At 44.4% G+C, this 16,033-nt stretch overlaps 1 protein-coding gene across 1 annotated transcript in view; it reads left to right on the top strand.

Moving 5' to 3' along the window:
- The first annotated feature begins 2,799 nt into the window (after window positions 1-2,799).
- Window positions 2,800-16,033, top strand: part of pigg (phosphatidylinositol glycan anchor biosynthesis class G (EMM blood group)) — a 42,870-nt gene continuing 29,636 nt past the window's right edge. The window contains exons 1-3 of the mRNA XM_072495505.1: window positions 2,800-2,978; window positions 5,626-5,831; window positions 9,829-10,038. Coding sequence (XP_072351606.1) covers window positions 2,825-2,978; window positions 5,626-5,831; window positions 9,829-10,038 — 570 coding nt within the window. The 5' untranslated portion in view covers window positions 2,800-2,824. The remainder of the gene's footprint in view (window positions 2,979-5,625; window positions 5,832-9,828; window positions 10,039-16,033) is intronic.

The following is a 16,033-nucleotide window of genomic DNA, read 5'->3' as shown; positions in this document are numbered from 1 at the left end:
TTACCACTACCTGTACAAAACTAGCATTTTTAAAATAGTAACTCTGGCAATCAGCAACATAAAATGAAGTGATATATAGAATCAGGGTTTGAGCTTATGTTGTTAATAAACCCAGATTGTCTAGGCAGTACTATTTTTAAACAATGGAATTAACAAATAAAATTTATTAAAATAAATTTTTAAATAAGTAAAATAAAGGGTGGCACTGTAGCACAGTGGTTAGCACTGCTGCCTCACAGCTCCAGGGCCCCAGGTTCGATTCCCGGCTTGGATCACTGTCTGTGTGGAGTTTGCACTTTTTCCTCGTGTCTGCATGGGTTTCCTCCGGGTGTTCCAGTTTCCTCCCACAGTCCAGAGATATGCAGGTTATGTGGATTGGCCACGCTATATTGGCCCTTAGTTTCCAAAGGTTAGATGGGGTTACTGGGTTATGGGGATGGAGGTGTGGGTTTAGTAGGGTGCCCATTCAAGGGCAGTGTAGACTCGATGGGCCTCCTTCTGCACTGAAAATCCCATGAAATTAATGAATGCTAGCTCTAATATACAGTTAGAAAACCCAGGCTGATTTGTTCTTGGTTTGGCTGATTTCAACAATTATGTCCTGGGACTGCTTTGCTGGCGTGAGGGAGAGTAAGATCTGTATTACCTTCTCTACCTAGCTCTACCTCAACACAATCCCTCTCGACCCTTTTGCTGCCTTTGCTTTGTATTGTCAGATTCACATCCAGTGCTAATGAGCTGTAATTTCCTCCAGTTGAACACCGGGAGGACCAGAGCCATTGTCTTTGGCCCCTGCCCCAAACTCTTCCTTAGCTACTAACTCCATCCCCTTCTCTGTCTGCTGTCTCATGCTGAATTGGACTGTTTGCAACCTCGGCATCCTGCTCGGCCTGAGCTCCGCTTCCAAACCCATATCCTCTCCATTGCAAAGATCACCTACTTCCACCCCTGTAACATCACTTGTGAGTGCCCTGTTTCAATCCGTCTGCTGCCGAAGCCCTCGTTTCTGCTTTTGTTATCTCCATGCTTGATTATTCCATTGCTCTTCTGGCTAGCCTCCCAGCTGTCGCTTTCCATGAACTTGAGCTCATCCAAAGCTACACTGTCTATATCCTAACCTGCAGCAATTGTCATTGGAATTTAGCACCTTTAGCATAACAAATCGTCTTTGAAGGCTGTATGGTGAAAGGGAACTGTATATCCATTAGATAAAGGAAAATGTGTACCACTTATGGGGAAAGAAGCTATTAATTCTTAACATTTCTAATTTTTAATTTCTTTTCACATGTTCTTTTGCCCAGTGAGTTAATGCTTTTACTCAATTAACCTTTTTGCATCTTTGGTTAGCTCAGTTGGCTGGACGGCTGGTTCGTGATGCTGAGCATCAGCAGCAGCGCGGGTTCAATTCCTGTTCTGGCTGAGGTTATTCAAGAAGGCAACGCCTTCTCAACCTTACCCCTCGCCTGAGGTGTGGGATCCTCAGGTTAAATCACCACCAGTCAGTTCTCAAAGGGGAGAGTAGCCTCTTGGACTGTGGCATACATTTATCTTTAAATCTATACACTCCTAGAACTGCTGAACATGTTTTGTCTGTTTGCAAGTGGCACTTAATTACAGTGAGTTCATAATTTTTCTTTTATTCTGATTTATTCACTTCAGGCAGTTATCACATTTTGTTTGCATTCATGTAAAATTACATGAATTTTACAGCTCACCCGAAAGACTGAGAGTGCAGCAAGGGTGGCACAGTGGTTAGCACTGCTGCATCACAGTGCCAGGGACTTGGGTTCGGACCTTACCTGACCTCACCATACTCCTGCGTGCTTTACAGCTGATTAATTCTAGTCTTGATGTAATGTAGGAAAATAGTTATTTTTTTCAGTGAGGTTTTTTTCTATTCATTTTTCCTTCATTGTGGCTCAACTGGTAGCACACTTGCCTTGGAGTCAGACAATTGCAGGTTCAAGCCCTGCTCCAGGAATTGAGCACAAAAATCAAAGCAAAAGCTGAGGGGATCATAGAATCCCTACAGTGAGGAAATAAGGAGACCATTCGGCCAAAGTAGCCTGCGCCGACCCTTTGAACGACTACTTAGGTCCAATCCCCCACCCTATTCCTGCAACCCCACTCTAAGGGACAATTTATCATGGCCAATCCACCTAACTGAACACGGGGAGAACGTGCAGAGTCCACACAGAGAGTCACCCAATGTTGGAATCAAACCCAAGTCCCTGGCACTGTGAGGCAGCAGTGCTAACCACTGTGCCACCCTTTCTGCACTGTCAGAGGTGCTGTCTTTCGGGGGAGCTGTCAAACTGTTGACTGTGAAAGCTGCTGTGTTATTTCTTTTTGTTTTCTATTCAACTTCCTTTTGTCAAATGTACTTTTTTGTTACAAAGTAATTTTTTTTACTGAATTATTACTTATTTAGGTTTTTTGTTTTCTTCCAATGTGCTAGCATTCCATAACGTTTCACATTTTTTGAGTGTTTGCAAAGTAAAGCTTAGTTAATTTGAGTTAATGTTTGTTCATTTACTCATTCATTCAATTCCCGCTCACAGCCTGGCTCTGGCCCTGCCCCAGTGTGACTGGCCCCGCCCACTGTCTCATTATGGCCCCGCCCCACAACCTGACTCTGTCCCCGCCCCAGTCTGGCTGGCCCCACCCACTTTCTGACACTGGCCCCGCCCACCTTCTGACACTGGCTCCGCCCACAGCCCGACTGTCCTCGCTTGTCTGGCCCCGCCCTTAATCTGCCTTTGGCCCCGCCCCCTGGCCCTCTGGCTGTGCGGCTGCGCAGTCCGGCTGGGCCGGCGCTGGGACGATGCGGCTCCGCTCTTCGTTGTTCGCTTGTTGCGGCCTCCTAGTGCAGCTTTTCGGGATGGCCGTCTTCATGCGAGGCTTCTTCCCCGCTCCCGTGAAGTCTTTCGGCTCTGTGAAAGCCAAGGTGTCGGAGATCCCGGGAGAGCCCGTGCTAGGTAACCGGGTGGCGGCGCCGGGCCGGGCGGGCCACACGATCCAGTCCCACATTCACCTCGTCCCACCGCCCTCAGCACTGCCGTCAGGAGCAGGGAGCTCTCCGTGTCTTGCCGGCGGCGGTCAGTGTCCAGCCAGCGCTGGTCAGCGTCCTGCCAGTGGTGGTCAATGCCCTGCCAGCGCTGGTCAGTGTCCTGCCAGTGGTGGTCAATGTAACTAGTGGTGGCCAGTGTCCTAGTAGTGGCTACTGGTGACTAGTGCCATGTCAGGGGTGACCAGTGTCCCAGCACCCTGTATTGCAGCTAATGTTCTGCCAGTGCCTTGGATTATGGCTAGAGCCCTGCTAGTGTAGCCAGCACCCTGCCAGTGTAGTCAGTGTCCTTTCAGTGCAGCCAGTACCTTACAGCCCTGCTGGTGCCTGTAGGTAACAGCTCTCTCTGTCATTCCATTGTTATACAGTCCTGCTTTCCATTAGAACGGACACCACACTTGCTGCTTTGCTCTGATATTCCTGTGCAACTCTCATGCTTTGTGAAAGTTATTATTTGTTGGGCTCGAATTACCTGGGCTGGGAGATTGAGGTTTTGGCATTTGAGGGAATCAAAGGGTTTGTGGGAATTGTCTTCAGAAGACCGCTCATTGATGTTAAGGACTTGGGCAGAATGAGGCTCCTATCTACTTTGGACTAAATCCAGACACAGAGAGGGTGTCACTGTGCAGTGGTTAGCACTGCTGCCTCATGGCGCCGAGGACCCGAGTTCGATCCCGGCCTCGTGTCACGGTCCGTGCGGAGTTTGCACATTCTCCCCGTGCCTGCATGGGTCTCACCCCTACAACCCAAAATGATGTGCAGGGTAGGTGGATTGGCCATGCTAAATTGCCCCTTAATTGAAAAAGTTTTTTAAAAACATAGATCCAGACACAGTTGCTGCATCGCTTATTCTTGACTGATACTGCACATGTTCCTTCTTCCACATGTTTGATGGGCAGCAGACCAAAAATCAATTGTGTTTATGTAGCTCCTTTCATAACCTGCGTGCCCAAAGTGTTTCACAGCATATGAAAAGTATTTGAAGTGTAGGGCTCATATATATATGCAGGAGAAAGCATTGATTTGCACCAGAGCTGAAGGATTCATTTGCAGATGGCACTAAATACGGGCAGCACGGTAGCATTGTGGATAGCACAATTGCTTCACAGCTCCAGGGTCCCAGGTTCGATTCCGGCTTGGGTCACTGTCTGTGCGGAGTCTGCACATCCTCCCCGTGTGTGCGTGGGTTTCCTCCGGGTGCTCCGGTTTCCTCCCACAGTCCAAAGATGTGCAGGTTAGGTGGATTGGCCGTGATAAATTGTCCTTAGTGTCCAAAATTGCCCTTAGTATTGGGTGGGGTTACTGGGTTATGGGGATATGGTGGAGGTGTTGACCTTGGGTAGGGTGCTCTTTCCAAGAGCTGGTGCAGACTCGATGGGCCGAATGGCCTCCTTCTGCACTGTAAATTCTATATATATATAAATACTGGTACTGCCGACTAAATAAACATGGTGTAGCACTAATGAGATGTGAAGGCGAGTCATAGCTTTGGTGGTATCTGTCTTCCTATTCTTTATCTTATTGTCTTCGTGTATGAAAAAAATAACACTGCCCTTGTACTTTATCAGAACTCAACAGCTATATTTGACATAGCTGGCTCAAAATTGGGAAATTGAGCAAAGTGCTGTTCAGTTGGCTGAAGTGCAGATGAGCAACAAGATTACATGACAGGCAAAGAGGACAGACTGGTATTTTATACACATCATGTACAAGCATTGTTCAGCCTCTCTTTGAGCTTCTGAAATGTTGCATTTTGTGCCTGAAGCTGCTCAACTGTTTAAAGATCTGGGGCGGGATTCTCCTGCCCGCCAGCCCCGGTTTCCAACGCGGCATGTCCCTTTCCCTGCCGGCAATTCTCCATTCCCGCAGTCGGCCAATGGGGTTTCCTATTCCACACCATCGGGAAACCTGCGGGCGGGGGTGGCCGCTGGCGAAGCGGAGGGTCCCAGCCGACGGAGAATCCTGCTGCTGGTGTGTGATGTTCAGACTTTTCTATTTTTATTTGACTCAATGCATTTGCTGGGGTTTTTTTTCCATTTCAATCCAATGTTTTCTGCCATTTTAAATTTTCAAACCAATTTGTAATTTAAAATTTAGATTGAGGGAAGACTATTTTAGCAGGCACCTTTAGGGGAATCCTTTAAAACCGCCTGGGCCTTAGGAGAAAAAGGGTTATACAGTAAGTCTGCAAAGCTTCACTTTGTAGGCCAGTCAGCTGGACAGCATTGGTGGGAATGGATGACATCATGAAGGAATTAATTCTGCAGTGGAAAAATGCAGAAAAACGAGGAAATCAATTTTTTTGTTCGTGGAATAGTGATGCTTGAATAAGCTCGTACAACAGTAGTCTGAAGTGACCTCAGGCATATGCCCTATTTGAACAAGCTCGGTATGGAGTAACTGAGCAGTGGCTTTTAAAGGATAGTCGCAGTTAGCTGCTGAATATTACATTGTGCTGCAGATATCAAAGTACATGTGAACAATGCCAAGGAGATGCATTTGGTGTTCGTTAAATTAACAAAGTGTGAGTAAAGCATATATCTGTTCTTTTGACATAGGCCTTACATCCAACTGGACAAGGCCGCCATCTCCATTGTTTGGAAGGATTGTTGTTATGTTGGTAGATGCTTTGAGAGAAGATTTTGTGTTTGGACCAAAAGGAAGGCAATTCATGCCATATGTAAGACATCTGGTTGAGCAAGGTTCCTCACACAGCTTTATTGCTAAAGCCTGGCCGCCTACAGTCACGATGCCCAGAATTAAGGTAACATTTTGAAGACTGGCTCATCATAATATGTTGACAAATTTACCATTACGTTGGGACTTATGAAACTCAACTATTCTATTAGTTTTATTTATGGTCTTATCACTTGTAGTGCTGCTTTTTATGTTGTGTGAATCTGATGCCAAATCTCTGTTATTTTACATTACTCGGGTCCCCCCCAATTAAAAGTAGAATTTGTTTTATTAACCAAACTCCAATTTACTGATCTATTTTTCTGCAATTCTATTTGCCACTTTTTTGGATACTTCCTTGCTTTGCGCTGTAGTTATGTTACTGAAAAGTGTAACTTCAAATGAAACAACATTAAATGAATCAGACTTTTCCATTACAACCAATGTAGAAGCTTTTGAAAAGTTGGATTCTGGAGGGCCCTCCCAGTTAGAATTAAAAAAAAACTCTATATCCAGTAATTTGAACACTAAATTATTATATTCGTAAATGGTGGTTAGAGATCAATCATCTCAGCTCCAGGATATCTCTGCAGGAGTTCCTCAGGGTAGCATCCTAGGCACAACTATCTTCAGCTGCTTCATCAATGACCTTCCTTCCATCATAAGGTCAGAAGTGGGGATGTTTGCCGATCATTGCACAATATTCAGGACCATTCATGACTCCTCAGATAATGAAGCAGTCCATATCCAAATGCAGCAAGATTAGACAATATCCAGGCTTGGGCTGACAAGTGGCAAGTTACATTTGCGCCATACAAGTGCCAGGCAGTGACCATCTCAAACAAGAGAGGATTTAACCATTGTCGCTTGACATTCAATGGCATTATTATCACTGAATCCCCCACTATCAACATCCTAGGGGTTACCATTGACCAGAAACTTAACTGGTCTAGCCATATAAATACTGTGGCTACCAGAGCAGGTCAAAGGCTAGGAATCCTGCGGTGAATAGCTCACCTCCTGACTCCCCAAAGTCTGTCTTTCGTCTACAAGGCACAAGTCAGGAGTTTAATGGAATTCTCTCCACTTGCCTGGATGAGTGCAGCTCCAACAACACTCAAGAAGCTTGACACCATCCAGGACAAAGCAGCCCGCTTGATTGATACCCCTTCCACAAATATTCAAACCCTCCACTACCAGTGAACAGTGGCAGACATGTGTACTATCAATAAGATGCAGTGCAGGAGCTCACCAAGGCTCTTCAGGCTGCACCTCCCAAACCCACAATCTTCTATAAGGACAAAAGCAGCAGATACCCGGGAACCCCGTCACCTGGAGGCTCCCCTCCAAGTCACTCACCATTCTGACTTGGAAATATATCGCTGGTCCTTCAGTGTCACTGGGTCAATATCCTGGAGGTCCCTCACTAACAGCACTGTGGGTGTTCCTACACCTCAGGGACTGCAGCGGTTCAAGAAGACAGCTCACCATCCTCGTAAGGGAAACTAGGGAGGGCAATAAATAAAAGCAAAATTACTGCGGATGCTGGAATCTGAAACCAAAAAGAAAATGCTGGAAAATCTCAGCAGGTCTGAAAGCATCTGTAAGGAGAGAAAAGAGCTAACATTTCGAGTCCAATGACTCTTTGTCAAAGTTAACAGACAGAGGAAGTGGGAAATATTTACACTGTGGAGTGAGAATGAAAGATGAGTCATAGCCACAGAAACCCAGGGAAGCCGGGTGCTAATGGCCACAGAAACCAAGGGGAAAGAGTGCTAATGGCAGTCCCCAGAGAGGACAAAAGATGTGAAAGGCCAAACAGCAGAGAAACTGACATCAGAGGGAAAATCTGACAGATGTAGATGTGGGGGGAGGGGAAGGGGGAAACAAAGTGGAGAAAGGGTAAGGAAAGGTGGATAAGATGGGGGGGGGGGGGGGGTTAATATATATTAAGAAAGACAAGAAAGAAAGAAATGGTAAAAGACACTTAAAATGAAATGAGATGAAAACAAATGGGTCGAGCTGGGGTAGAGCTGATCATCTGAAGTTGTTGAATTCGATGTTGAGACCGGAAGGCTGTAGCGTGCCTAACTGGAAGATGAGATGTTGTTCCTCCAGTTTGCGTTGGGCAATAAATTCTGGCCTAGCTTGCGACCCCCACATCCTGTAAAATGAATTTTGAAAAAAGAAATATGTTAACTATTTCTACTTGCCTCCTGCTCCATCTCTCCTGCTTGCCACTCCTCTTGCAAGCTGACTCTCCCCAGTCGCTGCCGACTCTTCCTCTGGCCAACCCTGCTGCTGGCCGATCCTCTTGCTCGCCACTTCCCACATCTGAACCCTTGCGGCCAGTGGGAGGGTAGGTGAGCGAGAGAGTCCACCCCAAAACGGTGCCGATTGGGTCACGTGACCCCCTCCTACCTGCCATGAAACAATGTTAATGCAAATCCACAAGGCTAAACACTCATACCGACACCAATAAAAATTCAAAGTTAATGAAATTAACTTAAAACAGTGCAACTTAAAGCAAGGACTTTCTGTATCTTATCGCCCATCTCCTTGCAGCTTTCTTTAAACAGTGTGCTTTGTTATTTCCTCAAAGTTTTGGCTTTTACAAATTCCTGCCGTCTGTCAACCCATGCTGTTGCAGCTGTGCATTAATTGTATCCTGTATTATGCTCTTTGGAAGCTTAATGCTTGGGTGGCTGACTGTCATATAAATAGCTGGTTTATTCATCTCTCCCTTTGTGAACATCGGTGTTAGAATGGCAACTCGCCAGTCCTTTGGTACATCTTTGGTATGAAAGATTCTGGTTAAAGTCTTTGCTAATTTCATTTTACCTTGTCTCAGCATTAATACTTAATATGGTATTAGTGGCCGATGCATTTTGTGATCCACCAATTTCTTTTGTGTATTACTTCCCTATCTAAATTTCTCCTATCTAACTGCTCCAACAGCTTGCTCTTGTACCCTTTCTTTTCACTTTTGTGTGACACATGATCTTAAGTGCTCATCTCTGCCATTAATCCACCCTCCCTAATAGAACCTCCTTTTTCATCCCCACTTGGCCCTACCATTACTTAACTATTCTTCCTTTTACATGTTTATAAAATCCTTTATTTCTTGTTGTTACCAGCCAATCTATTTTGTATCCATTCTCAGGCTAATCGTTTTTGCTTCATCTCTATATTTTCCACATTCCACTCCATTTTCATGTGTATTATGAACTGTACAATTGTCAAATGCCTTTTTAAAAGATCAGATTTTAACCTTAATTTTTCGAGTTAACCAAGGAACTTTTTCAATACTGAAGTTTTGTAAGAAGTTTGGGGTGTCTCTATCTATCATTTATGCTTTGCTGGCACGTAGCATGAATTTGCAATGATTTGTTACTACCTGTAGAAATCCTCCAGATTATAACCTGATCCTGCTTGTGTAAAAGCAGCCTTTACATGAATACTTACAAGAGTGCATACTCTGTGTGGTGAGAACGTTGTGGCTTGATGAATGCCCTCTTTCTAGTTGTAAATGCAGATGTAGGGTGCTTTCAGTATGTAAAACAAAAATCTTACTAAAGTTCCCTCAAACCAGTGACAGTTTAGTTTTTTAAAAACTTGTTTAATTTTATACATACAAAGTGATGGAGAAGGCAGAGCCAAGCCTACAATTCTCCACAGATTGAGGCTCTGCTTTTCATTGTATTGCAGAGAATTGCCATCTTTAACATGGTGAAGAAGGGATAGATACCACATTTTTGATGTGGGCTATCAGTTCTTCAAGGCACAGCATTGAAAAGCGGTTGGGAGTAGTTAGCCTCTCTAGTTTTTGGCTCGGAATAGTGTGGGGAGACCTGACTCTTATTTTTAAAAAAGTGTAGGGCTTTAAGCCAAACTGTTGCATGCTTGAGGGAATATGTTTGCATGGAATTCAAATGAGTTGCTTTAGTTGTCAAAAGTATTAGTTTCAAATCTTTGATTATTTGAAATAGTAGAATTTTAACTCTTGATGATGCAGTTGAGGATATATTTATCGAAATGCTGGAGGTGTTCCAATTTTGATGTTTTAACTGTATGGGTGTGTCTAGGCAATGATGACTGGCAGAATTCCTGGATTTATTGATGTCATCATGAACCTAAATTCTCCTACCTTGTTGGAAGATAATCTGATCTGGCAGGCAAAATCTGCTGGAAAAAGAATCTTGTTCTACGGTGATGACACTTGGATTCGACTGTTTCCCAATCACTTTGTAGAATATGATGGGACGACCTCTTTCTTTGTGTCTGATTATACTGAGGTAAGTATATTTTTGACACATTTTGTGCTATACCAAATTTTGTTGATTTTCCTCCTAACACCTATTTTAGATATCAAGGCCCAAAGGTAACCAGTTCAATTCATTGTGCAAAATACATAGTATCAGCACAAAGAATCAAAGGATGGTTTGTATGTGTGTTAAATAGATCAATGTGACTAATCACAAAAGATCTTTGATTATAGCGAAATAAATTCCCATTGAAAGGAGTTTCTTTCTGATCAATAAAACCATTAAAAGGAGCTGGAATGAAACAGAGTAAGGCAATGAAGGTTAGTGAGATATTAGCACCACTCAGGAGAAGTCAAGGAAAGGTCTTATTAGAGAAATGTTCCACTCTGTCCTCCCAACTCCATCAGTTCTTATTTTAAGCCTAAAGAAAAGGTTGAAGGTTAGAGGTATATAAAACTAAATTTTAAAACTTTTTCATTTTAAAAGTTTGTAGCAATTTTAGTTGTGCGTAAACATCTCCTAGGAAAGAACCAAGAGCTTGACCAGAATCTGAAATCTGGTCACAGAGTTTCTCACTGGTGCAACACTGAGTGTTGCATTTTCAGGTGTGGTCTTTCAGAAGAGATGGTCAACCAAGGCCGCTTGTGGCACTTCAAGTGGATATAACAGTACTTACACTGTAGGACAGAGTATAGATCAAGAAATAATGGGAGAATGTAAGAATGGGAGATTTTAATCTTCATATAGTTTGGACAAATCAAATTGTCAAAAGTAGCCTGGAGGATGCGTTCCTAGAGTATTTGGGGCAATTTCTTAGAACAATACATTTTGGAACCAACTAGGGAATAGGCTATTTTCAACTTGGTAATGTGTAATGAAACAGGATTAATGCATGACCTTGGAGTAAAGGATCCTCTGGGTAAGAGTGATCATAACATGAGAGAATTTCGCATGAGAGTGCAAAATGTCAGTCCGAAACTAGGTTCTTAAATTTAACTAAAAGCTGCTACAAGGGTATGAAGACAGTGTTGGCTAAAGTGGAGTGGAAAAATAGATTAAAAGGTAAGACAGTAGAGAAGCAGTGGTAGATATTTAAGGAGATATTTCATAATTCATCAAAGATGTATTCCATTGTGAAAGAAAGACTCAATGAGAATAATGCACCTTATGGCTAACTAAAGAAGTTAAGGATAGTATCAGATTGAAAGAAAAGATATACAAAGCTGCAAGGATTAGTGGTAGCCCAGAAAATTCAGAAAAATTTAGAAACCAGCAAAGGATGACTAAATATATACAAAGAAATAAATTGGAGCATGAGAGAAAACTAGCAAGAAATATGAATATAGGCATAAAATCATCTACAAGTACATAAAAAGGAAGAGAGTACCATAGCTAAACTGGTCCCCCAGAGGATGAGACTGGGGAATTAATTATGGCAAACCAGGAAATGGCAGAGACTTTAAACAAATATTTTGTAACTATCATCACAGTAAAAGGCACTAAAAGCTTCCCAGTAAAAGGCACTAAAAGCATCCCAAGAATGTTGTCCCAACATCCAAGAGGGCGCTGGAGCGAGGCGACTTCTTGCAAGCTGTGCCCAGCTAATACCCTCTAATTCTATCTTTTACTCTTGTTCTATGCTTCTAAAACTTACATTCTGTAGTCTCTCCTTCCTTCCCTATGTACGGTATGCGTTGTCCGTATAGTATGCAAGAAACAATACTTTTCACTGCATACTAATACATGTGACAATAATAAATCAAATTGAATAGTAGAATGCAGGGGGAGAAAGGAAAGGATAAATTTAAAACAGAAGTAATCACTATAAACAGAAGGTGCTAGAAAAAATAATGGGACTAAAGATTGACAAGTCCTCTGGAACTGATCTGCAGATCTTATAGGAAATGGTTGCAGAGATAGTAGATGCATTGATTGCAAAGTCCAAAATTGCCAAGTTTCTGGAAGGGTTCCAGCAGTTTGGAAAACCGCAAATATAATACCACAATTCAAGAAAGGAAGGAACCAGAGAACAGGAAGCTATAGGCCAGTTTGTTTTATCATCTGTCATTGGGAAAATGCTATAATCTATTATTGAGGAGGTACAGGAAGGACATTTAATAAACCATCATACAATTGGGTTTTGTGAAAGGAAAATCATGTTTGACAAATTTATTAGAGTTCTTTGAGGATGTAACAAGCAGGGTGGATAAAGGGGAATACGTAGATGGATTTTTGAAAGACACTTGATAAGGTGCCACATAAAAGGCACAAGATAAGAGTTCATGGTGTGGGAGATATATGAGTTCTTCCAATGTCCAACACTGATTTCTCAACAAATTCCTCAAAAATCGTTTCAATTGTTCATTCACCCATTGCCCTTTGTTGGACATTGTGCAAGTTGCCTGCTACATTTGAGTACATTGTAGATGGTTACATTTCTGAAATAATTCATTGGCTGTAAAATACTTTGAGACATTCTGAGAATGCAAAAAGTGTGGAATAAATGAAAAACTCTCTTCATGTAAACAAGTTTATTTATTTAATTTGCTTGACTATTGGCTGATGATTCTGTGTTCAAACTCTTAGCATCTAAAAGTCCTTTTTGATGTAGGTGTTTTTGGCACACACAACAGATTTTATAATGCTGTACCAGGAAAACAAATAGTAAGGTATTTTGGTCACTCTGGGCTAAACCACATGTATCAGTGAAAACTAACCTTTAAACAGCAGTCAAACCAAAACCTGCTGTAGGTTGTATTTGAAATTCATAGTCCTTGCGTGCGACTGAACAGCCTCATCGCGCCAGGCCCGGTAACTTGACAAGGCTGCCAAAAACTGCGAGAGGCCTCTCGTGAGATTTGCCACGTTCGGAACGCCTCGCGTGATCTTGCCAGACGTTGCGATCTGGATCCTGCCCTCGCTGTAGCCGCCCGATTCCCCCAAGGTCCGGGATCGAAAGCCTGGGAGACCTTTCCATGGCGCCGTTCAGCACTGGTTCACACAAACGTGGACCAGACATAAAGGCACCACGGGGAGGAGGGGGTGGGGGGGAAACGTATGTTTCCCCCCCACAATTTCAGTGGGAGAGGAGCTGGTTAGTCAATTTCAGCGGGGGCAGTGCGGAAGTGATTGCTGGGAGGTAAGTCTCTCCTTTAAAAACACTTGTCTTTGCAGGGGCAGGCCAGTCGATTTCAGCGGGAGAGGAGCTGGTTAGTCAATTTCAGCGGGGGCAGTGCGGAAGTGATTGCTGGGAGGTAAGTCTCTCCTTTAAAAACACTTGTCTTTGCAGGGGCAGGCCAGTCGATTTCAGCGGGAGAGGAGCTGGTTAGTCAATTTCAGCGGGGGCAGTGCGGAAGTGATTGCTGGGAGGTAAGTCTCTCCTTTAAAAACACTTGTCTTTGCAGGGGCAGGCCAGTCGATTTCAGCGGGAGAGGAGCTGGTTAGTCCATTTCAGCGGGGGCAGTGTGGAAGTGATTGCTGGGAGGTAAGTCTCTCCTTTAAAAACACTTGTCTTTGCAGGGGCAGGCCAGTCGATTTCAGCGGGAGAGGAGCTGGTTAGTCAATTTCAGCGGGGGCAGTGCGGAAGTGATTGCTGGGAGGTAAGTCTCTCCTTTAAAAACACTTGTCTTTGCAGGGGCAGGCCAGTCGATTTCAGCGGGAGAGGAGCTGGTTAGTCAATTTCAGCGGGGGCAGTGCGGAAGTGATTGCTGGGAGGTAAGTCTCTCCTTTAAAAACACTTGTCTTTGCAGGGGCAGGCCAGTCGATTTCAGCGGGAGAAGAGCTGGTTAGTCAATTTCAGCGGGGGCAGTGCGGAAGTGATTGCTGGGAGGTAAGTCTCTCCTTTAAAAACACTTGTCTTTGCAGGGGCAGGCCAGTCGATTTCAGTGGTCGAGGAGCTGGTTAGTCAATTTCAGCGGGGGCAGTGCGGAAGTGATTGCTGGGAGGTAAGCCTCTCCTTTAAAAACACTTACCTGGTCCCGTTTTCAGTCCCTCTTTTCTGTTTAAAAAAAAAAAATTTTAGTGTTTAAGGCGGGAACAGGAAGTTTGACCCGCGGACTTCTGGGAAGTCCCTCACCAATAAATTCTGGTGGAGAGGAAACCCGAGACACTACACGTGTAGTGTCTCCCACCCGCCCTCCTCCTCTAACCTAATAATAAAACCCATTGGTGTGAGGTAAGTACCATATTTTATTATAATTATTTTTTAATAAAAAATTTAATTTAGTTGTTAGCCAGATCTTGGTAGAAAGTTAGAGGGATGGCAGGGAAGGGAGTGCAATGTTCCTCCTGCAGGATGTTTGAGGTGAGGGATGCCGTTAGTGTCCCTGCTGATTTTACCTGCAGGAAGTGCTGCCATCTCCAGCTCCTCCAAGACCGAGTTAGGGAACTGGAGCTGGAGTTGGAAGAACTTTGGATCATTCGGGAGGCAGAGGGGGTCATAGATAGCAGCTTCAGGGAAATAGTTACACCAAAGATTGGAGATAGGTGGATAACTGTAAGAGGGACTGGGAAAAAGCAGTCAGTGCAGGGATCCCCTGCAGTCGTTCCCCTGAGAAACAAGTATACCGCTTTGGATACTTGTGGGGGGGACGACTTACCAGGGGTAAGCCATGGGGTACGGGCCTCTGGCACGGAGTCTGTCCCTGTTGCTCAGAAGGTAAGGGGGGAGAGGAGCAGAGCATTAGTAATTGGGGACTCGATAGTCAGGGGCACAGATAGGAGATTTTGTGGGAGCGTGAGAGACTCACGTTTGGTATGTTGCCTCCCAGGTGCAAGGGTACGTGATGTCTCGGATCGTGTTTTCCGGGTCCTTAAGGGGGAGGGGGAGCAGCCCCAAGTCGTGGTCCACATTGGCACTAACGACATAGGTAGGAAAGGGGACAAGGATGTCAGGCAGGCTTTCAGGGAGCTAGGATGGAAGCTCAGAACTAGAATAAACAGAGTTGTTATCTCTGGGTTGTTGCCCGTGCCACGTGATAGTGAGATGAGGAATAGGGAGAGAGAGCAATTAAACACGTGGCTACAGGGATGGTGCAGGCGGGAGGGATTCAGATTTCTGGATAATTGGGGCTCTTTCTGGGGAAGGTGGGACCTCTACAGACAGGATGGTCTACATCTGAACCTGAGGGGCACAAATATCCTGGGGGGGAGATTTGTTAGTGCTCTTTGGGGGGGTTTAAACTAATGCAGCAGGGGCATGGGAACCTGGATTGTAGTTTTAGGGTAAGGGAGAATGAGAGTATAGAGGTCAGGAGCACAGATTTGACGTCGCAGGAGGGGGCCAGTGTTCAGGTAGGTGGTTTGAAGTGTGTCTACTTCAATGCCAGGAGTATACAAAATAAGGTAGGGGAACTGGCAGCATGGGTTGGTACCTGGGACTTCGATGTTGTGGCCATTTCGGAGACATGGATAGAGCAGGGACAGGAATGGATGTTGCAGGTTCCGGGGTTTAGGTGTTTTAGTAAGCTCAGAGAAGGAGGCAAAAGAGGGGGAGGTGTGGCACTGCTAGTCAAGAGCAGTATTACGGTGGCGGAGAGGATGCTAGATGGGGACCCATCTTCAGAGGTAGTATGGGCTGAGGTTAGAAACAGGAAAGGAGAGGTCACCCTGTTGGGAGTTTTCTATAGGCCTCCAAATAGTTCTAGGAATGTAGAGGAAAGGATGGCGAGGATGATCCTGGATAAGAGCGAAAGTAACAGGGTAGTTATTATGGGAGACTTTAACTTTCCAAATATTGACTGGAAAAGATATAGTTCGAGTACATTAGATGGGTCGTTTTTTGTACAGTGTGTGCAGGAGGGTTTCCTGACACAATATGTTGACAGGCCAACAAGAGGCGAGGCCACGTTGGATTTGGTTTTGGGTAATGAACCAGGCCAGGTGTTGGATTTGGAGGTAGGAGAGCACTTTGGGGACAGTGACCACCATTCGGTGACGTTTACGTTAATGATGGAAAGGGATAAGTATACACTGCAGGGCAAGAGTTATAGCTGGGGGAAGGGCAATTATGATGCTATTAGATGTG

Source organism: Scyliorhinus torazame, chromosome 3, assembly GCF_047496885.1.
Source record: "Scyliorhinus torazame isolate Kashiwa2021f chromosome 3, sScyTor2.1, whole genome shotgun sequence".
NCBI lineage: Eukaryota > Metazoa > Chordata > Chondrichthyes > Carcharhiniformes > Scyliorhinidae > Scyliorhinus > Scyliorhinus torazame.
The sequence above is the reverse complement of the archived record's forward strand: the minus strand, read 5'-3'. Positions and strand labels throughout refer to the sequence as shown.